Below are 24,204 nucleotides of genomic sequence, written 5' to 3'. Positions count from 1 at the left end.
CGGAGGAGAGGCGTTGGAGGAGGATGGTGTGGTCAACGACGTCAAAGGCTGCAGACAAGTAGAGAGGGATGAGGAGAGATAGTTTACCACAGTCACAGTCACATAGGATGTCTTTTGTGACTTTGATAAGGGCCATTTTAGTGCTGTGGCCGAAGCATATTAGTGAAAGCTGACCAACAACTTTAAAAATGCTGACAATGCAAGAATGGGCCTGTCGAGTACAGAGGCTGTGTACTTTAACCAGTCGTTGTACACAACACTCCTTCACTTGTATCAGAGCCGGATTCAGAATTCTTGGGGTCCCTCCACACCCCTCACACAAACCGCCCCTGCCCCTGATCCATTATAGCACAAATGTGTAGTAAAATGCATAAAGAAGTAGGCCTGTGCATTATTTACACACTGCATTAATGATGAAGCAAATCATATCACAATATACCATGCTTAAATTACGTTTAAAAGTGAGTTATGAAGTGGAATTCACTGTCTCAAAGGGTGGTGGAAGCAGATTCAATAGTAACTTTCAAAAGGGAATTGAATATATAGGAACATGGAACATATATTTGAAAAGGAAAAGTTTGCAGGGCTATGATGAAAGAGCAGGGGGAGTGGGACTAATTGGATAGATCATTCAAAGAGCCGGCACAGGCGCAATGGGTTGTATGATTCTATGTATGCAGTTTTTCTGCATTGTGGTGAGTTTTACCAGGAGCCCCATATTTGGCTGGGACCCCTGGGCACAGGCCCAAAAGGCCCATGCGTTAATCCGCCCCTGCCTGTATTGGATGGAAAAAACATAAGTACATGAAAGGCTGAAGGAGAAAATCCAAGTGTTGAAGGCACAAAATTGATTTTTAAGCGGGTCTGAGGTCTTGCTCCCCTGGAAAGTGTTGAATTTTTATATTAAAATTTATGTATATTTGTTCATTTTAAGGATTTTTATACTTCACAATTAATCCAAAAAAAGAGGATAAACAAAGTGACATTTGGATTTTGAACAAATCATCATTTACTCAAATGTTACCTCAACGGTCACTCTCTTCCCCCCCCCCTCACCTTCCCCTCCCCCTCCAGCACCACCCCAGTTCACAAAGGCACACAATCCCCTCTGGAACCAGTTCACAGAGACACAGGTTTCCATCAAACTCCCCACTCTTTCACAAGGACTTTCTCTTCTTCAACTCTCCAAGTACATTTTGGTGCTCCTCACTCCCTCGTCACTTCAACCTGCCAATCTCCTGCCTCTCTAACCCAATTAGGCCGGTAGGTCTTCTTCCACTCCCACCATTCAAACTAATACTGTTTCCTTCCACTCCCCACAGGTCATGCTGGCACTCTTTGCCCCCCTCTCCCCATTCATGCAGCACTCTCCTTCCCCACTTTCTCTCAATTAACGCTGGCTTTCTAACTCCCCCTTTGTTGCCAACTATTTCCCACTTTCATTACCATCCAGTCTGTTCCTCCTTCACTCCACACCCTCTTTCACTGCCATCCACTCCCCCTCACTGCAATCCATTCTGCAACCTCCCATTGCCATCCATTTACACCTCCTGTGGCTCAGTAGGTAGCATTCTCTCCTCTGAGTCAGAAGGTTGTAGGTTCAAGTCCCACTCCAGAGACTTGAGCACAAAAATCTAGACTGACACTCCAGTGCAGTACTGAGGGAGTGCTGCACTGTTGGAGGTGCCACCATTCGGATGAGATGTTAAACCTCTCAGGTCCCTTGGCAATATTTCAAAGAATAGCAAGGGAGTTCTCTCTGATGTCCTGACCAATATTTATCCCTCAATCAACATCACTAAAATAGATCTTCTGGTCATTATCATGTAGCTGTTTGTGGGAGCTTGCAGTGTGCAAAGTGGCTGTCACGTTTCCTACATTACAACAGTGACTACATTTCAAAAGTACTTAATTGACAGTAAAGCACTTTGGGAGGTCCTGAGGTCGCAAAAGGTGCTGTATAAATGCTAGTTCTTTCTTTCTCACCTCTCCTTGCCATCTATTGTGACTTCCTTTGCCATCCATTTCTCCCCTTCCTGTCCACTTCTCCCTAAATGCAGTGGCTAGCACACTGGACATGTCCTACTCCTCTTTTCCCAGTGCTAATGGCCATCAAGATTTCTTCTATACTGCGGCAGCAAATCTGGCTGGTAGCACTGGGAGTGTGCTGAGAGGAAGAGCACTTGTCCAGCAATTGAGGAAGAGTGGAATGGGAGGATTTGGCAGAGGAGCCCAGCGCTGACTTTTTATAAACAAACTTTGACATGCTGACTGGGCCTTCAAAACGCTGGTGAAGGGTCTAAGAAAATAAATCGCAATCAATAAATAAACCCATTAAAATGAGAGCGGGGTAGGTTTTTCTGTATCACTTCATCTGTAGTTTTGCAATTAGTATCTTAGAGTTGTTTGAGTTAAAACTTAGCATATAACAGACACACATAGTCGAGATACCTTGCTAACTTTGTTAAAGACAAGTTTAGCACAGAGCTGTGAGCACTAGGTGACTGTCAGGAATTACACAATTTACAATTAAAAATATAATCATTTTTATTATTAAACGGGATACACGTCTAAGTGGGTGACAATCTTAAACCAAAATGAGATTGACTGCCCCTCCAAATGAATGGAAGTTACCAGGTCAAAAGAAAAACATCAATTTCAATTAGTCCGCCCCGCACAAACATGGCAGCGAGAGGGGCAGTGGCGCAGCTGTTGCGCAGGCGTGGTCGTGGACTGATGACGTTTGCGGCCTGTTCCTGCGCCGAGTGTGCTGTGGAGCCCGGGCTGTCGGAGTGATGGAGAGCCGGGCGAGAACATGAATAAAGGCTGGCTGGAGCTGGAGAGCGACCCGGGTAAGTGAGCTTAGGAGGTAATATTAGAGGGCTGCAGGGGTAGGATAAGGCCCGTGGACCCTCAGCCCTGTGACCTGCAGTGCTCAGCTCAGTGTGATATTTACTGAATGGACCAGTCTGTTATTTATCAGCCACTTGCAGTCAGTGCCTCGCTGCTGGGGTTGCCTTGGCGACTGAGCCATTGCTGAAGATTGCCACCTGTCCAGGAATATTATGGAATGTGTGTATAAACTAGGCTGTGCTGATGCCTACAGACCAGGATGGTCCCAAGTTTGATGCTGCTCTGTGCCAGGGCACTATAATTGGCTTCAGCACCCAGGGCTAGGGAGGGGGAAATCAGCTGGGGTTCCTGCTCCTGCTATTCAGTGACTCCCACTAAAAAGTCTGTGTGTGTGTGTGTATGCGCATTGGGCTTGGCTGTGATATCCCCACATTCCAGCAGCCCGCACACAAACATTGCCTAACCTTACGTGTGCAAGAATAGAGCCATATCCAAACAGCAACTGAGGCAGAGACATTGCTTCCTTTAAGGGAAAGTTGGATAAATATTTGAAGCAGAGTGCAGGCAGTGGGATTAGTTTTGGATTGGTCTAGCAAAGAGACAGCACAGACACGTTGGGCTGAATGGCCTCTTTCTGTGCTGTGAACTTCTATAATTCTACAGTTTTGACCACATCAAGGGAGGTGAGAAAAAAGGGGAGATTCAGATGGTAAAAGTTGATTTTTCAAAATGGAACTTGTGTGTTTTTCCCCATTACTCTGGTGATGCAGAAAAGGGGGGAACATTGGTTATTGTGCTTCATAATACATTTTCAACAAGAGTGGAACAACATTGCAAGTCAAGCCATGATCCCACCCCTATCTCCTGTTTGACTTCAGACTCAAAGCTGCCTAGTCCATGGCATAAAGTTTTGAATGCTTGTGCCTCTGTCCTCCAAGCTAAAAGTACAAGACTGTTTTTGGCTCCAGTTTGTGGTGTTCTTATGCCACTTCTCAAACCTGGTCATATTTCACCACTGCTGATTAAAAAGACAAAACTGCTGAGGGTGGGTTTATCTGTACAGATCCTGCAATCTCCAATACATTCCCTGCTGATGTGACCTGTTCTGGGAATACCTGCAATAAATGTAAAACAATAGCTCAGGTTCTCTGGTATTAAGATTGAATGGATGTGAGGGTATTCAGACTGCAGGGCAAGGTCCCAGTAAGTGTAACTGTCTTCAAATTCGAACTCTCGTTTCTGAGTCAGAAGGTTGTGGGTTCAAGTCCCACTCCTGAGACTTGAGCTAGGCTGACACCTCAGTACAGTATTGGCGGAGTGCTGCATTGTCAGAGGTGCCGTCTTTCAGATGAGACGTTTAACTGAGGCCTGCCCTCTCAGGTGGACGTAAAAGATCCCAAGACGCTATTCGAAGAAAAGCTGAGGCGTTCTCCCTGTTGTCCTGGCCAATATTTATCCCTCAACCAACAATCCCTCATTGCTGTTTGTGCGACCTTACTGTGTGCAAATTGGCTGCCGTGTTTTCTACATTATAAGAGTGACTACAGTTCAAAAGTATTACATTGGTTGTAAAGTGCTTTGCAAAATCCCACGGTCGTGTAAGGCATTCGATAAATCTATGTCTTTTTCTTTTCACTGCAACTAATTATTGGTTTGGAAGGTGTTGGTCCACTGTACCAATTATTGGTTTGGAAGGTGTTGGTCCACTGTACCAATTATTGATTTGGAAGGTGTTGGTCCCACTTTGCCAATTATTGGTTTGGAAGGTGTTGGTCCACTGTACCAATTATTGGTTTGGAAGGTGTTGGTCCACTGTACCAATTATTGGTTTGGAAGTTGTTGTCCACCGTACCAATTATTGGTTTGCACCGTGTTGGTCTACTGTACCAATTACTGGTTTGGATGATAGGAACAGGAGTATTGCATTTCGTCCCTCGAGCTTGTTCCGCCATTCAATGCGATCATGGCTGATCTGTGAGCTAACTCCATATACTCGCCTTGGGTATATCCCTTAATACCTTTGGTTAACAAAAATCTTTCAATCTCAGATTTAAAATTAACAATTGAACTGACATCAACTGCCGTTTGCAGAAGAGAGTTCCAAACTTCTACCACCCTTTGCGTGTAGAAGTATTTCCTAACTTCACTCCTGAAAGTCCTGGCTCTAATTTTTAGGCGATGTCCCCTGGTCTTAGACTCTCCAACCGGCGGAAATAGTTTCACTCGACCCTATCTTTTCCCCTGAATGTCTTGAAAACTTCGATCATATCACCCCTTTATCTTCTGAATTCCAGGGTATACAACCCTAGTTTGTGTAATCTCTCCTTGTAATTTAAACCAGGTATCATTCCAGTAAATTTATGCTGCACTCAATCCAAGGCCCATATATCCTTCCTCGGGTGTGGTGCCCAGAACTGAACACAATATTCCAGGTGTGGTCTAAGCAGGGCTTTGTATAGCTTTGGATACAACAAAGGCTATGGGCCCCGACAATATCCAGGCTGTAGTGCTGAAGACTTGTGCTCCAGAACTAGCCGTGTCTCTAGCCAAACTGTTTGAGTACAGCTACAACACTGGCATCTACCCAACTATGTGGAAAATTGCCCAGCTATGTCCTGTCCACAAAATGCAGGACAAATCCAATCCGGCCAATTACTGCCCCATCAGTCTACTCTCAGTCATCAGCAAAGTGATGGAAGGTATCGACAATAGTGCTACGAAGTGGCACTTACTGATCAATAACCTGCTCACCGATGCTCAGTTTGGGTTCTGCCAGGACCAGTCAGCTCCAGACCTCATTACAGTCTTGGTCCAAACATAGACAAAATAGCTGAATTCCAGAGGTGAGGTGAGAGTAACTGCACTTGACATCAAAGCAGCATTTGACCGAGTGTGGCCAAGGAGCCCTAGTAAAATTGAAGTCAATGGGAATCAGGGGGAAAACTCTCCAGTGGCTGGAGTCATACCTAGCACATTTTAATGATCAAGTTCCAAGTTCCATGGACCATAAGTCTCTTTGGACCTCTGCTGTTTTGAGCTTTTCACCATTTAGAAATTACTCTGAACTATCCTTTTTAGGTCCTAAGTGAATGACCTCACATTTGCCTTGATTGAAATCCATTTGCCACAGTTTTGCCCATTCACTTTATCTATTACTATCTCACTGCAATTTTATGCTTCCATCTACGCTGCTTACAATGCTGCCTATCTTTGTGTCATCGGCAAACTTGGATATGTGGCTCTCTATCCCATCATCTAAGTTGTTAATAAATACAGTGAATAGTTGAGGCCCCAACACAGATCCCTGTGGGACACCAATTTGAGTACCTGCCCATTATCCCTACACTCTGTCTCCTGCTGCTCAGCCAATTTCCTAACCAGGTAAGTAATTTGTCCTCAATTCCATGAGTTTCAACTTGAGCTAACAGTCTGTTATGAGGGATTTCATCGAATCCCTTCTGGAAGTCCTTTTAACAACATCCATAGATATTCCCCTATCCAATAAGATGTTGGTGCACGACCAAATATCGGTTTGGAAGATGTTTTCCACTGTACCAATTACAGGTTTGAAAGCTGGTGGTCCACTTTACCAATTATTGGTTTGAAAGCTGTTGGTCCACTGTACCAATTATTGGTTTGGTCGGTGTTGGTCCACTGTACTAATTATTGGTTTGGAAGGTGTTGTCCATTATACCAGTTATTGATTTGGAAGGTGTCTGCCCACTGTACAGATTGTTGGTTTGGAAGGCGTCAGTCCACTGTACCAATTGTTGATTTGGAAGGCGTCAGTCCACTGTACAGATTGTTGGTTTGGAAGGCGTCAGTCCACTGTACCAATTGTTGGTTTGGAAGGCGTCAGTCCACTGTACCAATTGTTGGTTTGGAAGGCGTCAGTCCACTGTACCAATTGTTGATTTGGAAGGCGTCAGTCCACTGTACCAATTGTTGATTTGGAAGGCGTCAGTCCACTGTACCAATTGTTGGTTTGGAAGGCGTCAGTCCACTGTACCAATTGTTGATTTGGAAGGCGTCAGTCCACTGTACCAATTGTTGGTTTGGAAGGCGTCGGTCCACTGTACAGATTGTTGGTTTGGAAGGCGTCGGTCCACTGTACCAATTGTTGGTTTGGAAGGCGTCGGTCCACTGTACAGATTGTTGGTTTGGAAGGCGTCGGTCCACTGTACCAATTGTTGATTTGGAAGGCGTCAGTCCACTGTACCAATTGTTGGTTTGGAAGGCGTCGGTCCACTGTACAGATTGTTGGTTTGGACGGTGTCGGTCCACTGTACCAATTGTTGGTTTGGACGGTGTCGGTCCACTGTACCAATTGTTGGTTTGGAAGGTGTTGGTCCACTGTACAGATTGTTGGTTTGGAAGGCGTCGGTCCACTGTACAGATTGTTGGTTTGGAAGGTGTCGGTCCACTGTACCAATTGTTGGTTTGGAAAGTGTCGGTCCACTGTACCAATTGTTGGTTTGGAAGGCGTTGTCCACTGTTCCAATTACTGGTTTGGAAAGTGTTCGGTGTTGTTAGGCCCGAGATGTACTTCATACTCGAGTCAAGTTTGGAAGGGTCGAATCTGGAATTATAATACTGGGTGTTTCTCACAGTTGAAGTGGACCACAGTAAAGAGAAAAAGAACTTGCTTTTATGTAGCACCTTTGACGGCCTCAGGATGTCCCAAAGCGTTTTACAGCCACTGGAGTACTTTTGAGGTGTAGTCACTGTTGTAATGTAGGAACCACAGCAGCAAGATGCCACAGATAACGTTGTGGTAATGATCTGATAATCAGTGACGCTGATTGAGGGATAAATATTGGCCAGGACACCGCGAAGAATTCCCCTGCTCTTCTTCAACATAGTGCCATGGATCTTTAATGTCTACCTGAGAGGGCAGACAGGACTTCGGTTTAACGTCTAATCTGAAAGATGGCACCTCCAACTGAGCAGCACTCTGTCAATAGTGCACTGAAGTGTCAGCCTAGATTATGTGCTCAAGTCTTCGAAATGGGGCTTGAACCCACAACCTTCTGAAGTACATAAATGTTACCCAGGTTTTACTAAAAATCTGCTGTACAGATGTGTTCAATAACAAATTGTCTAAATCTTGATAATACCCAACATCATTACAGTGCTGGATGCCAGAGATGTTTACATTCATGGTATATCTCTGTTCTCCATTTCAGGGCTCTTCACCCTGCTGGTAGAGGATTTTGGTAAGTATCTTTTCACATTGCAACATGCTTCAATAAAATACAGGACCTTGGCCAACTAGGTTGTTGGAGATTTCCTAATATCTGTGTTAAAATTACTTTGCTGCACTGTGACATTCATCACGTCTTTCGATCCAAACTAATTGTGTTTAGCTTTTTTATTTCTGGACTTTCAAAAGGCGTTTGATAAAGTGCCACATAATAGGCTTGTCAGCAAAATTGAAGCCCATGGAATAAAAGTGGTAGTGGCAGCACAGATACAAACTTGGCTAGGTGACAGGAAACAGAGAGTAGTGGTGAACAGTTGTTTTTTGGACTGGAGGAAGGTATACAGTGGTGTTCCCCAGGGGTCGGTACCAGTACCGCTGCTTTTTTTGATCAATATTAATGACTTGGACTTGGATGTGCAGGGCACAATTTCAAAATTTGCAGATGACACAAAACTTGGGAGTGTAGTAAGTGAGAAGGATAGTAATAGACTTCAAGAGGACATAGACAGGCTGGTGGAATGGGCGGACACATGGCAGATGAAATTTAACGCAGAGAAGTGCGAAGTGATATATTTTGGCAGGAAGAACGAGGATAGGCAATATAAACTAAATGGTACAATTTTAAAGGGGGTACAGGAACAGAGAGACCTCGGGGTATATGTGCACAAATCTTTGAAGGTGGCAGGATCGGTTGAGAAAGCGATTTTAAAAAAAAGCATCTGGGATCCTGGGCTTTATAAATGGAGACATAGAGTGCAAAAGCAAGGAAATTATGTTGAACCTTTATAAAACACTGGTACAGCCACAACTGGAGTATTGTGTCCAATTCTGGGCACCACACTTTCAGAAGGATGTGAAGGCCTTAGAGAAGGTGCAGAAAAGATTTACTAGAATGGTTCCAGGCATGAGGGACTTCATTTACGTGGATAGACTGGAGAAGCTGGGTTGTTCTCTTTAGAGCAGAGAAGGTTGAGAGGAGATTTGATGGAAGTGTTCAAAATCATGACAGATTTAGATAAAGTAAAGAAAGAGAAACTGTTCCCATTGGCAGAAGGGTTGAGAACCAGAGGACACGGATTTAAGGTGATTGGCAAAAGAATCAAAGGCGACATGAAGAAAAACTTTTTTATGCAGCGAGTAGTTATGATCTGGAATGTATTGCCTGAAAGGATGGTGGGAGCAGATTCAATCGTGGCATTCAAAAAGGAATTGGATAAATACTTGAAGGGAAAAAATTTGCAGGGCTACGGGGAAAGGGCGGGGGAATGGACTAGCTGGATTGCTCTTACAAAGAACCGGCACAGGCTCGATGGACCGAATGACCACCTCCTGTGCTGTAACAATTCTGTGATTCTATTCCCTTGCTCCCAGGTGTAAAAGGTGTTCAAGTGGAGGAGATCTATGACTTGCACTGTAAAGTTCAGGGGTAAGTCCTTCTGATTTTTTTTGCTAGTTTCTTCCCTCCTCCCCACCCCCCACCCCCAAGGTGATGACACGTGCTGAGGTACAGTTCCAAAAGTGCCTTTTGCCTAAATGTCTAAGTGCCCATTCATCTTGAGTGCACTGGGTCATTGAGTGACCACAGACCATTCAACTGGGTTGGGGTGTCTCAACCAAGCTGATGCTCTGCTTGCCTGGCATCCAAGCACACATATTGTCCAGCAGGAGTTAGTGGATGATGGAGAGGAACAGGACCACTGGCTGATTTCTTTTTTACCTTGCCTGGCTAAGGCCAATTGTAGTGTATTATTTAATCATACCAACTCATTTAGCATAGCCTTGGGAATCAAACCTGGCACCTTCTGATATCTATAACTCAGTTCCACATTGTCTTTACGGCTGAGCCAACAGGGGGAACAAGGATGAATCATAATCCACTTTCCTTCTTGAGATTGGTTGGATACCTCTGATACATTGGCTTTTAATCTGGCACTCAAAACAGGAGATTGCTGGGGATGGGGTTGTTCTAAGACTTGCACTGCATGTAGCAGAAAGCAGTGTTCTTCCTCAACCTCCACATTCAAATGAATTATGCCAATAGTTGGGGAAAAAAATGAGGCTCTGCAGCAGAACACTTGTTATTGTGAGTGTTCAGACCAGGAATGAAATGCTGGGAGTTTCTCGAGGCTTGGTGGGTAGGTATGCTGCGTTGTTTGTTGCTGAGCCATATAGACCGAGAAGGTCCTAGGTTCAATCTTTGGTGTGTGTTGAGGCAGGCAGGCACTACAGTCAGTCTCCATGTACATGGGCTAGGAATCCCATTGCAGACTGGTATCTGTTGAGCCCTGATCAAAGGCCGGCATTTATTGCCCATCCTTAGTTGCCCTGAGAAGGTGGTAGTGGGCCTTCTCTTTGAACCGCTGCAATCCGTATATTCTTTGTAGCAGTTTGATACAACTGAGTGATTTGCTGGGCCACTTCAGAGACAGCTAAGAATCAATCATGTTGGTGTGGGACTGGAGTCACATATAGGCCAGACTGGGTAAGGACGGCAGGTTTCCTCCCCTAAAGGACATTCGTGGACTTGTTAGGTTTCAGAACAATCTGACAGCTTCATGGTCACTTTTACTGATACTAGCTTTTTTTATTCCAGATTTTTTAAAAACTATTCAAATTCTCCAACTGCCATGGTGGGATTTGAACTTGCATTCTCTGGATTATTCGTTCAGGCATCTAGATTACTAGCCCAGTAACACAATCACTACTCTACTGTACCCATAGTACCCATGTAGTACACAATATTAAACTGTATTGGCACAAGTGTGATTTGTTTTTTCCTGAAACATATTGGTACCGATACACTTAATAAAGCAAGTGACAACATTGGACAGCACAGTGTAGAGGTCTTCAAATTCCCCGTTGTTTTCATTCAGGTCAGAGATGAGCTTGACATCTGCTTATTTATCAAAAGCAAAATACTGCGGATGCTGGAAATCAGAAATAAAAACAGAAAATGCTGGAGAAGCTGAGCAAGTCAGGCAGCATCTGTGGAGAAAGAAATAGTTAACATTTCAGATCGAAGACCTTTCGTCAGAACTGGCGAACGTGCGTCAGTTCTGACGAAAGGTTTTCGACCTGAAACGTTAACTCTTTTTCTTTCTCCACCGATGCTGCTTGACTTGCTGAGCTGCTCCAGCATTTTCTGTTTTTATATCCGCTTATTTATGTTCCGTTTGCTGCCTCCAATGGTGAGAGCACAACTGGAGGCAATAAGATTCCCATTGGAGGGAATTTTCCGGCAATGGAGGCACTAGGCTCTACCATCTGGTCACAGTCAGGCAGACCTCTCAATCCCCCTGGTGCTTTTCCACCGTCTCTGGCCTGGCAAAATTACTTTGAAATAGCATCCATGATTTTTGGAGCAACTATACATTAATGAGTTTTGCACATTCAGACTGCACAACAATAAACAGGGTAGATTAAACAGCAAGGGAACCTGCATTACAGAACACCTTACAATGGAAACAACTCTGAATATAAATGGCAGGTATCAATACATGTGATGGTTCTGCTGTATGTTTTGTTGCATAGAGTATGTGAGGGGTTTTCCAAGCAGATGACTTTGTAACAAAACACTTTGTGATCCTGTGTTACTTATGTACTGATTCAGACTCAACTATTCTGATGCTCTCCTAGCTTCCCATCCTCCATTATCTGTAAACTTCAGCTCATCCAAAACTCTGCTGCCTGCATCCTATCCTGCACCAAGTCTCGTTCATCTATCATTCCTATCCTTGCCGACCCACATTTGCTCCCAGTCCCCCAATGCCTCCAATTTAAAATTCTCATCATTGTATTTAAATCTCTTCATAGCCTTGCCACTCCCTATCTTTGTAACTTCAGATTGCTCTTCAAACCCCCCTCTAGAATTTTCCATTCCTCCGAGTCTGGGCTCTTGTGCAACCCCCTCCCGTTGTCCCAAATTGGCAGCCGTGCGTTCAGGCCTAGGCCCTAAACTTTGGAATTCCCTCATTAAACCCCTCTGCCTCTCCCTCCTCCTTTAAGAGCTTCCTTAAAACCCACCACTTTGACCAAGCTTTTGGTCACTCTTCTGAATATCTCCTTATGTGGCCCGGTGGCCAATATTTTGTCTGACTACGCCTCTGTAAAGCACCTTGGAATGTTTTTCTATGTTAAAGGCGCTATATAAATGCAAGTTGTTATTGATGTGATCAAGGGCCCTGTGTGATATTGAATGTGCTTCCTCACACTGTTCTTGCCCTCTTGTCTCCAGCCCAGTGTATGGATTCATCTTTCTGTTCAAATGGATTGAAGAGCGGCGGTCACGGCGCAAGGTGACACCTCTGGTGGACGAGACATCGGTGATCGATGAGGAAATTGTTAATGACATGTTCTTTGCTCACCAGGTAAGCTCTTTCACGGTTCTTGTCTTAATTTGTCATGCCCCCCTCAATTGTCACAATCAAATTTTGATACTGTTTTCCCCGATTTCTAAGTCCAGTTCATTTATATATCTGGTAAATAAGAACAGCCCTAACTTAGACTCCCTGGAAGACAATTCACCACATCTTTCTAGTCCAAGATACCTCTTTTTACCCCTATCCTTTGCTTTTTGCCCTTCAACCATCTCTCTCTCCATGTTGCCACGTTCCCTATGTTTCCGTGTGCCATAATGAAGTACCATATTCAATGCTTTTTGCAAATCCGTGTAAACCACATCCGCTGTATTTTCTTTATCTGTCCTCTTTGTTAATTCCGCACAGAATTTTATAAGTTTCGCCAGTCCGTCTTTTAGGAGCCCTTGCTGACTGGCCCTGATTAACTCATGTTTCTCCAATTGCTCAGTAATCTAATTGCATTTGTTCACTCTTGTCTCAAAGTTGATCCCGAACTCGTGTGCGACGCATGCTTTGCTCAGCGTCCTCTTGAACTGCGACAATGTGGAGTTGGGTCCCACCCTCAGCCGGATGAAGGACTTTACCAAAGGATTCAGCCCAGAGGTATGGGTTCACCAGGAGAATATCCCACACTGGCTGAAAGTGCTTTGTTTTCTTAAGTGGTTAGTCGTGATTTTGGAAGTCACAGTCAAAATGTAGAACTGAGTAACCTTTGAATCCGCTCATCAAATAATGAGTTCGTTGCAAAAAGATTCAGCACGGGTACAATTTTTTTCATGAAATGTATTCTTTCTTTCTCCCTATTCCTCTGTCTCCACAGACCCTGCATCAGCTGCAGCATCTGCCTCAGCTGTTCTAAACTGTATGAAAGACTGGCCTAGGGATAAATGTGCAATGTTCTACTCTGTCTATATTTACATAACCGTTTGCAGATTATAGGACTGTTTTCAATTCTGAAAAAAAATAAAGTTGGTTTCAGGCATTAGGAGGCATGCTCCTGCTCAATTCCAACTCTCCTGTAGTCTGCGAGTCCCACTAGACACTATGTGTCCTAGGAACATGGGAACAGGAGTAGGTCATTCTGCCCCTCGAGCCTGTTCCGCCATTCAGTTAAATCATGGCTAGTCTATACCTTAACTCCATATACCCGCCTTGGATCCATATCCCTTAATACCCTTGCCTAACAAATATCTGTCAATCTCAGTTTTGACATTTTCAACTTACCTAGCCTCAACAGCTTTTTGGGGGAGAGAGTTCCAGATTTCCACTACCGTGAACGGGGGACCATTTAAAACAATTTTTAAAATGTATTTATTTTATTTAAAAACGACTTGTTTTATCAGTGTCAACAATAGCTCCCTGATTGATCAGCTCTTTATGCTTGGTGTGGTACTGAGCCATTCAGACCAGCTTCAGTCACTGGTCCATCTGAGTTAGCTGATCTCAACCATGGTGACACTAGAGGTGCAACAGTTGTCCTCAGCACCATGGACTAGGGAGGGGGGGGAAAAATCAGCCAGGCTTCATGTTGTTCCTGATGGCTATCCAGTGCCGTCTTTTTTTTTTATTCGTTCACGGGATGTGGGCGTCGCTGGCAAGGCCGGCATTTATTGCCCATCCCTAATTGCCCTCGAGAAGGTGGTGGTGAACCGCCTTCTTGAACCGCTGCAGTCTGTGTGGTGACGGTTCTCCCACTGTGCTGTTAGGAAGGGAGTTACAGGATTTTGACCCAGCGACAATGAAGGAACGGCGATATATTTCCAAGTCGGGATGGTGTGTGACTTGGAGGGGAACGTGCAGGTGGTGTTGTTCCCATGCGCCTGCTGCCCTTGTCCTCGTCTGCTGGAAGATGCACATGCACATGGACATCAAGTAAGGCTACGACGAGCTCCATTGTCAAAGAGCTTACTGACGCTCCCTGTCTAGGCTCACGAATGCAGAATGGTTACTTGAGTGAGGTACCCATTGGTACTGTTACCCAGCAAGAGTCAGTGCCTTCAGCAGAAGGGGAAAATTAGAGGAGGGGCCAAAAAGCTTGAACAAGTTGGAATTCATTCAACACGGGACCCACAAAATGTGACTTTGTGTGAATGAAGTGGGTTTGGTCACCATTGGGCTGGGCTGGATGCTGTTACTACTGCTGCATTATTAATCCACAAGTGACCAGATCTATTCATTTTGGCTCCACAGAGTAAAGGCTATGCAATCGGCAACGCTCCAGAGCTAGCAAAGGCACACAACAGCCACGCCAGGTAGGAGTGTGATTTATTTTATAGACTTCAGTGGAATGCGACACAATCAAGGGTTCAAATACAGTTTTTAAATTCTGGCGGATCACCCGTGGCGTTGCTCGTGGATGGTCTGGGGCACAACTTGGATACTTAGCTGCCAATGTCAGCTATGTTTAACCTGGCCTGTCCCTTTAAAACCATTTCTCAAGTACTCCCTGTGGGGAAGTAGTCTGAATAGGCAAATCCAAGTGTATGTAGCTGCCTGTAAATTTCTAGGATTTTTTAAAGTTGTTTTCTATCTTCTTTGCATCTGTTTTTACCAAGGAAGAAGATGCTGCCAAAGTCACAGTAAAAGAGGAGGTAGTTGAGATACTGGATGGGCTAAAAATTGGTAAAGAGGAGGTATTAGAAAGGTCAGCTGTACTTAAAGTAGATAAGTCACCCGATCCAGGTGGGATGCATCCTCAGTTGCTGAGGGAAGTAAGGGTGGAAATTGCAGAGGTGCTGGCCATAATCTTCCAATCCTCCTTAGATACGGGGGTGGTGCCAGAGGACTAGAGAATTGCAAATGTTACACCCTTGTTCAAAAAAGGGTGTAAGGATAAACCCAGCAACTACAGGCCAGTCAGTTTAACCTCGGTGGTGGGGAAGCTTTTAGAAACGATAATTGTGACAAAATTAATAGTCACTTGGACAAGTGTAGATTAATAAAGGAAATCCAGCACGGATTTGTTAAAGGCAAATCGTGTTTAACTAACTTGATTGAATTTTTTGATGAGGTAACAGAGAGGGTTGATGTGGTATATGTGGACTTCCAAAAGGCATTTGATAAAGTGCCACATAATAGGCTTGTCATCAAAGTTGAAGCCCATGGAATAAAAGGGGCAGTGGTACCATGGATATGAAATTGGCTAAGTGACAGGAAACAGAGAGTAGTGGTGAACGGTTGTTTTTCGGACTGGAGGAAGGCATACAGTCGTGTTCCCCAGGGGTCGGTACTAGGACCACTGCTTTTATTGATATATATTAATGACGTGGACGTGGGTGTACAGGGCACAATTTCAAAATTTGCAGATGATAAAAACTTGGAAGTGTAGTAAACAGTGAGGAGGACATAGACAGGCTGGTGGAATGGGCGGACACATGGCAGATGAAATTTAACGCAGAGAAGTGCAAGATGATACATTTTGGCAGGAAGAACGAGGAGAGGCAATATAAACTAAAGGTACAGTGATATACAGTCAGGAGGGACCGGCCCTAGGAGTCCTCAACATTGACTCCGGATCCCATGAAATCTCATGGCATCAGGTCATACATGGGCAAGGAAACCTCCTGCTGATTACCACCTACTGCCCTCCCTCAGCTGATGAATCAGTCCTCCTCCATGTTGAGCACCACTTGGAGGAAGCACAGAAGATAGCAAGGGCACATAATGTACACTGGGTAGGGGACTTCAATGTCCGTCACCAAGAGTGGCTCGGTAGCACCACTACTGACCGAGCTGGCTGAGTCCTGAAGGACACAGCTGCCAGACTGGGCCTGCAGCAGGTGGTGAGCGAACCAACACGAGGGAAAAATCTACTTGACCTCGTCCTCACCAAATCTACCTGTCACAGATGCATCTGTCCATGACAGTATTGGTAGGAGTGACCACCGCACAGTCCTCGTGGAGACGAAGTCCCCTCTTCGCTCTGAGGACACCATCCAAAGTGTTGTGTGGCACTACCACCATGCTAAATGGGATAGATTCTAAACCGATCCAGCAGCTCAAAACTGGGCATCCATGAGGCGCTGTGGGCCATTAGCAGCAGCAGAATTGTATTCCAGCACAATCTGTAACCTCATGGCCCGGCATATTCCTCACTCTACCATTACCAACAAGCCAGGGCATCATCCCTGGTTCAATGAGGAGTGTAGAAGAGCATGCCAGGAGCAGCACCAGGCATACTTAAAAATGAGGTGCCAACCTGGTGAAGCTACAACTCAGGACTACATGCATGCTAAACAGTGGAAGCAACATGCTATAGACAGAGCTAAGCGATTCCACATCCAACGGATCAGATCAAAGCTCTGCAGTCCTGCCACATCCAGTCGTGAATGGTGGTGGACAATTAAACAACTAACAGGAGGAGGAGCCTCAATGATGGCAGAGTCCAGCACGTGAGTGCAAAAGACAAGGCTGAAGCGTTTGCAACCATCTTCAGCCAGAAGTGCCGAGTGGATGATCCATCTCGGCCTCCTCCCGACATCCCCACCATCACAGAAGCCAGTCTTAAGCCAATTCGATTCACTCCACCTGATATCAAGAAACGGCTGAGTGCACTGGATACAGCAAAGGCTATGAACCCCAACAACATCCCGGCTATAGTGCTGAAGACTTGTGCTCCAGAACTAGCCGCACCTCTAGCCAAACTGTTCCAGTACAGCTACAACACTGGCATCTACCCAACAATGTGGAAAATTGCCCAGATATGTTCTGTCCACAAAAAGCAGGACAAATTCAATCTGGCCAATTACCACCCCATCAGTCTACTCTCAATCATCAGCAAAGTGATGGAAGGTGTCGTCGACAGTGCTATCAAGCGGCACTTACTCACCAATAACCTGCTCACCGATGCTCAGTTTGGGTTCCGCCAGGACCACTCGGCTCCAGACCTCATTAAAGCCTTGGTCCAAACATGGACAAAGGAGCTGAATCCCAGAGGTGAGGTGAGAGTGACTGCCCTTGACATCAAGGCAGCATTTGACCAAGTGTGGCACCAAGGAGCCCGAGTAAAATTGAAGTCAGTGGGAATTGGGGATAACTCTCCAGTGGCTGGAGTCATACCTAGCACAAAGGAAGGTGGCAGTGGTTGTTCGGGGCCAATCGTCTCAGCCCCAGGACATTGCTGCAAGAGTTCCTCAGGGCAGTGTCCTCGGCCCAACCATCTTCAGCTGCTTCATCAATGACCTTCCCTCCATCATAAGGTCAGAAATGGGGATGTTCGCTGATGATTGCACAGTGTTCAGTTCCATTCGCAACCCCTCAGATAATGAAGCAGTCCCTGCCCGCATGCAGCAAGACCTGGACAACATCCAGGCTTGGGCTGATAAGTGGCAAGTAATATTCCTGGCAGACAATGACCATCTCCAACAAGAGAGAGTCTAACCACTCCCCTTGATATTCAACGGCATTACCATCGCCGGATCTCCCATCATCAACATGCTGGGGGTCACCATTGACCAGAAACTTAACTGGACTAGCCACATAAATACTGTGGCTACAAGAGCAGGTCAGAGGCTGGGTATTCTGCGGCGAGTGACTCACCTCCTGACTCCCCAAAGCATTTCCACCATCTACAAGGCACAAGTCAGGAGTGTGATGGAATATTCTCCACTTGCCGGGATGAGTGCAGCTCCAACAACACTCAAGAAGCTCGATACCATCCAGGACAAAGCAGACCGCTTGATTGGCACCCCGTCCACCACCCTAAACATTCACTCCCTTCACCACCGGCGCACAGTGGCTGCAGTGTGTGCCATCCACAGGATGCAGCAACTCGCCAAGGCTTCTTCGACAGCACCTCCCAAACCCGCGACCTCTATCATCTGAAGGACAAGGGCAGCAGGCGCATGGGAACAACACCACCTGCACGTTCCCCTCCAAGTCACGCATCATCCTGACTTGGAAATATATCGCTGTTCCTTCATCGTCGCTGGGTCTAAATCCTGGAACTCCCTTCCTAACAGCACTGTGGGAGAATCTTCACCACATGGACTGCAGCAGTTCAAGAAGGCGGCTCACCACCACCTTCTCAAGGGCAACTAGGGATGAGCAATAAATGCTAGCCTCGTCAGCGACGCCCACATCCCCTGAACATATATATTAAAAAAATTCTAAAGGGGGTGCAGAAACAGAGAGAAACTGTTCCCATTGGCGGAAGGGTCGAGAACTAGAGGACACTTGAGGTGATTGGCAAAAGAACCAAACGTGACATGAGGAAAATCTTCTTTACACAGCGAATAACTGGAGGAGGATTGGAGGACTGCTAATCTTGTACCGTCCTTTAAAAGGGCAGAAAAGAATAGACTGAGTAGTTACAGGCCAGTCAGCCTTAACTCGGTGGTGGGCAATTGGAAACAATTCTGAGGGACTGTTTCAATCATCATTTAGAAAGGTACGGATTAATCAAGGACAGTCAGCATGGATTTGTTAAAGGGAAGGTCGTGTCTGACTAACTTGATTGAATTTCTTGAGGAGGTAACCAGGAGGATCGATGAGGGTAGCGCATTTGATGCAGCCTGCATGGATTTTAGCAGGGCTTTTGATAAGGTCTCATGTGGCAGACTGGTCAGAAAAGTAAAAGCCCGTGGGATCCAAGGGAAAGTGACAAGTTGGATCCAAAATTGGCACAGTAGCAGGAAGCAAAGGGTAATGGTTGACGGGTGTTCTTGTGACTGGAAGGCTGTTTCCAGTGGGGTTCCACAGGGTTCAGTACCAGAGCCCTTGCTTTTGTGCTATATATTAATGATTTAGACCTAAATATAAGGGGCATGATTAAAAAGTTTGCAGATGATACAAAATTTGACCATGTGGTTGTTAGTGAGGAGGAAAGCTGTAGACTGCAGGAAGATATCAATGGACTGGTCAGGTGGGCAGAAAAGTGTCATATGGAATTCAATCCGGAGAAGTGTGAGGTAATGCATTTGAGGAGACCAAACAAGACAAGGGAGTACACGATAAATGGGAGGATACTGAGAGGTGTAGTGGAACAGAGAGACCTTGGAGTGCATGTCTACAGATCCCTGAAGGTAACAGGACAGGTAGATAAGATGGTTAAAAAGGCATATGGGATACTTTCCTTTATTAGCTGAGGCATAGAATATAAGAGCAGGGAGGTTATGCTAGAACTGTATAAAACATTGGTTAGGCCACAGCTTGAGTACTGCGTACAGTTCTGGTCACCACATTACAGGAAAGATGTGATTGCACTAGAGAGGGTATAGAGGAGATTTACGAGGACATTGCCAGGACTGGAGAATATTAGCTATGAGGAAAGGTTGGATAGGCTGGGGTTGTTTTCATTGGAGTGGAGGAGGTTGAGGGGAGATTTAATTGAGGTGTATAAAATTATGAGGGGCCTAGATAGTGTGGATTGGAAGGACCTATTTTCTTTGGCAGAGGGGTCAGTGACTAGGGGGCATAGATTTAAAGTAATTAGTAGAAGGATTAGAGGGGAGCTGAGGAGAAATGTTTTTACCCAGAGGGTGGTAGGGGTCTGGAACTCACTGCCTGAAAGGGTGGTAGAGGCAGAAATGTTCAACTCATTTAAAAAGTACTTGGATGTGCACTTGAAGTACTGTAACCTACAGGGCTACGGACCAAGTGCTGAAAAAGCTGGATAGCTCTTTTTCAGCCAGCACAGTCACGATGAGCCGAATGACCTCCTTCAGTGCCGTAACTTTCTACGATTGTATGATTCTATCAGTAGTTACGATCTGGAATGAGCAGCCTGAAAGGGTAGAGCAAGCAGATTCAATCATCACTTTCAAAAATGAATTGGATAAGTAGTTGAAAAATCTGCAGGGCTATGGGGAAACAGTGACTAATGGGACTAACTGGATTGCTCTTACAAAGAGCTAGCACGGGCTCGATGGGCCAAATGGCCTCCTGTGCTGTAACCATTCTATAATTCTATTTGTAACAAAGCCTGGAGTATGAAGAATGTGCACCGATGCAAGAATTCTATTTAAAAAGAGCGATCTGAGGAACATCATAACCTTTTTACTGTAAAATAAAGGCCGTGATAATGAAATAAAGTCAGCCACTTTGGTCAAGTGTCCAAATTCTGTAAATCTGTGAGAAGCTATGAACAGTTAGCTTCCCAGTGGCTCAATTTCTAAACACACTCCTTGCTTTTAGTAAAATGTCTCGAACTTTACAGAGTGACGGAAAAATCAGGAAAGGAACAGGAAAGGAAAACGTGGCCGAAAAGATGGGTTTTCAGGAGTCTTTTGAAAGCACGGAGGGAGGTTGCGTGGCAGTGGGGTTTAGGAAAGAAGTTCGAGAGCGTAGGTATGTAATGGCCCTGATTGTAAAGGTAGCGCCCAGCATGGCACTGGGCCCTACAGTGCAGATGGTCCCAGTTCATCTTCAGTCTGTGCTGAGTTACCTGATCTTAGCTGGAGCAGGTCAAAGGTACTACAAGTGGCCATAATGACCATGCACCGGAAATGGTTGAGGACAGCACAGGTTTGATTATGATGCCCCCCCATGGTAGAAATGTCTGCTAGCTTCGCTCTCTTGATTACTGGGAGGTTTGGGTGGGGGGGGATGGGTGCATGATAGTTGTACCCAGCAGAAGTCAGCACCTTCAGAAGGGGAGGAAGCTATGAAAAGTTCCTGGTGCATTCTATAGATTCGAGCAGCAAATCTTCTCGGGCCAGGTGGAAACGATCTTATATGCCATGCCAAGCAGTCAGTGATTCTATGGCAAGTATTGTTGTACGTGTTGGTTGATACATTCCAGTTTGACTAGAACCAACGCTTCTGCTGGAAACACAGGTCAACATCTGCAAGCAAAAGACAGGTTAAGGTTTCTGTTACAAGGTTAGGGTCTTGCCTTAGATGCCTTCTCGGGTCCAGTTGTGTCAGTCGCTCACGTAAGCAGATGTCGTGCCCTGTACTTGCCGGAGTTGATCCACATTGCTCATTATCTACTTAAGATGCCATAACCCAAGGGATGTAACAATGTGTACTCCTTGACATGAACTGAATATAATGTCTTTCGTACATGTCAATGCATATTCTTCTTCAATCTTTTTGAAGGCAGACTGAGAAACTTTGTAAGATGAGACCAGAAACAAATTGTTAAGCTCTCTTATTTCTCAAACAGCAAGTCAACATACAGAGCAGCAGTTACGCTCTGATTATTAATTCAATCAGTACAACCCATCTTTGCTTAGTGATACAAAATAATGAGCACGCTACATTTCCTTACAGCAGTGGGTTGTCTTGTTTGACTTAAAATAACTTATACCATTCTGCATCCTACTCTTCTGAGCCTGGGGAAAGTTTGCTATTGCAGCTTTCTGTTTAAAAATCTGATTGACTGTCTATGTCTCTGTTGTTTATCTGCCTGTGATCTAAACCCAAAGGGAAGGCATACGCCAGACAAATCCCTGCTGCACACCTAGGACCAGGGACCCCCTAACACAATAGGTGTGAGGTGTTTATTAATTACCAAGACAGACTAACGAGTTGCTTATTGTTTACAATCTTTGGGGATAAAACTTCAAAGCTTAGTTCATTTGCATTTTGTCTCAGTGCCTTTTTAAAACAAAATTGTGTGCATATACTTTGCTTTAAAGCACAACCCTTACATATAACTTTTTTCCCCAAACCCTTTTTTGTGGAGAAATGGTCAAAAAAATCCCAAAACATATCAGTGTCACTGGGACACTCTGTCAGAACTGGCACAGTCAAGCTGGGGAGCCTCCTTTTGTAGGACTGACCAAAACAAAGAGAAAGGAGATTAGGTAGAGGTTACAAAGGAGTAACTAGTGATTTTAGCTGACCTCAGCCGTTACCACTGCCCATGTTCCCTCTTCAGAGTCTTTATTGTCTTTCACCACCCCGAAGCACCGTAGCAACTTCCTCACTGAAATCTCTCAATTTTCCTCATTCAGCCTTTACGGCATACTCATTCAAAGTTGTTTTCTGTGCCAAAAAGAACTGAATTATCCAACCATTAAATGCATAAATTACGCAACAAAGTGGGTGTTTAGTGCTTTTAAAAAAGTTAAAATTATCTAATGATCTGAATTAAGTGCCTTTGAATTAAGAGGTGTGTACTCTATACCAAGTGACTCTTCACCCTCAGTGACTTCAGCCTATGCCTGAATTCTCCCTGCGTTCTTTCCTTTGACATTTCTACCCTCCTGTCCTCCAACTGCACATCAGCTCTCTGCCATACCCGAAACGACACCTTCATCCTCTCTGTTATGCAACGTTTTGTCATCGCTAAGGTCTGTGTCACTGACAAAACCGTTTCTAATCACTACAACAACTACTTGCATTTATATCGCGCCTTTAATGTAGTAAAAAGTCTCAAAGCGCTTCACAGGGGTGTTATCAGACAAAAACTGACACTGAGCCAAAGAAGGAAGTATTTGGACGGGTGACTAAAAGCTTGGTCAAAGAGCTAGGTTTTAAGGAGTGACAAAGGAGGGGGAGGGAGAGGGGGAGGGAGAGGGGGAGGGAGAGGGGGAGGGAGAGGGAGAGGGAGGTGTTGGGAGGGAATTCCAGAGCTTAGGGCCTAGATGGCTGAAGGCGCAGCTGCTGATGGTGAGGTGAAGAAAGTGGAGGATGCACAAGAGACCAGAGTTGGAGGAATGCAGTGATCTCGGAGGGTTGTAGGGCTGGAGAAGGTTACAGAGGTAGGGACGGCTGAAGCCATGAAGGGATATAAACACGAGGATGAGAATTTTAAATTTGAGGCATTAGTGGACTGGGAGCCATTGTAGGTCAGCGAGCACAGAAATGATGTGTGAACAGGACTTGGTGCGAGTTAGGATACGAGCAGCAGAGTTTTAGATGAGCACAAGTTTATGGATGGTGGAAGATGGGAGGCCGGCCAGGAGAGCATTGGAATAGTCTACATTGTTTCCCTCATGGCCCACACCTCTCTCTGGTACCAGAATTTTTATTTCAGAGAAAAACTGCCCCCAACTTATCCCTCCCCATTGCCCTCTCCAACTCCCTTTCCTGGCCCTCCACCTGTCACACCACCACTGCCTCTGACAAACTACTTAACAGCTGGCTTGCTTTTGACACACTCTACCCACCAGTTCTCCAGGCACAAAGCCTACTTTTCTTGTCCTCAAATCCAGAAGCCGCAGCCTCAAGTGTACATGGCACACAACTGGTTGCGTAATCCATTGCTAGATGTGGCCCGACCAACTGAAACAGTCATCTCTCTCTCTCTTTACAGCCAAACCCCAATCATAGAATCTAACAGCACAGAAGGAAGCCATTCGGCCCATCGTGTCTGTGCCAGCTCTTTGAAAGAGCTGTCCAACTTAGTCCCACACCCCAGCTTTTTCCCCATAACCCTGCAAATTAATCATCTTCAAGTACATATCCAATTGCCTTTTGAAAGTTCCTATGGAATCTGCTTCCACCAACCTATCAGGCAGTGCATTCCAGACATTGACAACCCTTTGTGTGAAAACATTTCTCCTCATTTCCCCTCTAGCTCTTTTGCCAATTATTTTAAATCTGTGACCTCTGGTTACTGACCCACTTGCCAGAGGAAACAGTTTCTCCCTACTTGCTCTATCAAAACCCCTCATTATTTCAAATGCCTCTATTAGATCTCCCCTTAACCTTCTCTGCTGTAAGGAGAACAATCCCAGCTTCTCCAATCTCTCCACATAACTGAAGAACCTCATTCCTGGTATCATCCTGGTAAACCTCCTCTGTACCCTCTCCACGACCTTGACATCCTTCCTAAAGTGTGGAGCCCAGAATTGTACACAATACTCCAGCTGAGGCCTAACCAGTGATTTGTCAAGTTTT

General features: G+C 45.2%; 1 protein-coding gene across 2 annotated transcripts in view; it reads left to right on the top strand.

The window, feature by feature from the left end:
• The first annotated feature begins 2,736 nt into the window (after positions 1-2,736).
• The window catches only part of bap1 (BRCA1 associated deubiquitinase 1), a 55,230-nt gene continuing 33,762 nt past the window's right edge, over positions 2,737-24,204 (top strand). The window contains exons 1-6 of one of the 2 annotated variants that reach the window (XM_067998985.1): positions 2,737-2,852; positions 8,040-8,069; positions 9,428-9,482; positions 12,291-12,423; positions 12,898-13,017; positions 14,605-14,666. In XM_067998985.1, coding sequence (XP_067855086.1) covers positions 2,816-2,852; positions 8,040-8,069; positions 9,428-9,482; positions 12,291-12,423; positions 12,898-13,017; positions 14,605-14,666 — 437 coding nt within the window. In that variant the 5' untranslated portion in view covers positions 2,737-2,815. The remainder of the gene's footprint in view (positions 2,853-8,039; positions 8,070-9,427; positions 9,483-12,290; positions 12,424-12,897; positions 13,018-14,604; positions 14,667-24,204) is intronic. The other variant, XM_067998984.1, reaches the window with a different exon arrangement.

The sequence above is a fragment of the Heptranchias perlo genome, chromosome 17, assembly GCF_035084215.1.
Source record: "Heptranchias perlo isolate sHepPer1 chromosome 17, sHepPer1.hap1, whole genome shotgun sequence".
Classification (NCBI taxonomy): domain Eukaryota; kingdom Metazoa; phylum Chordata; class Chondrichthyes; order Hexanchiformes; family Hexanchidae; genus Heptranchias; species Heptranchias perlo.
The sequence above is the reverse complement of the archived record's forward strand: the minus strand, read 5'-3'. Positions and strand labels throughout refer to the sequence as shown.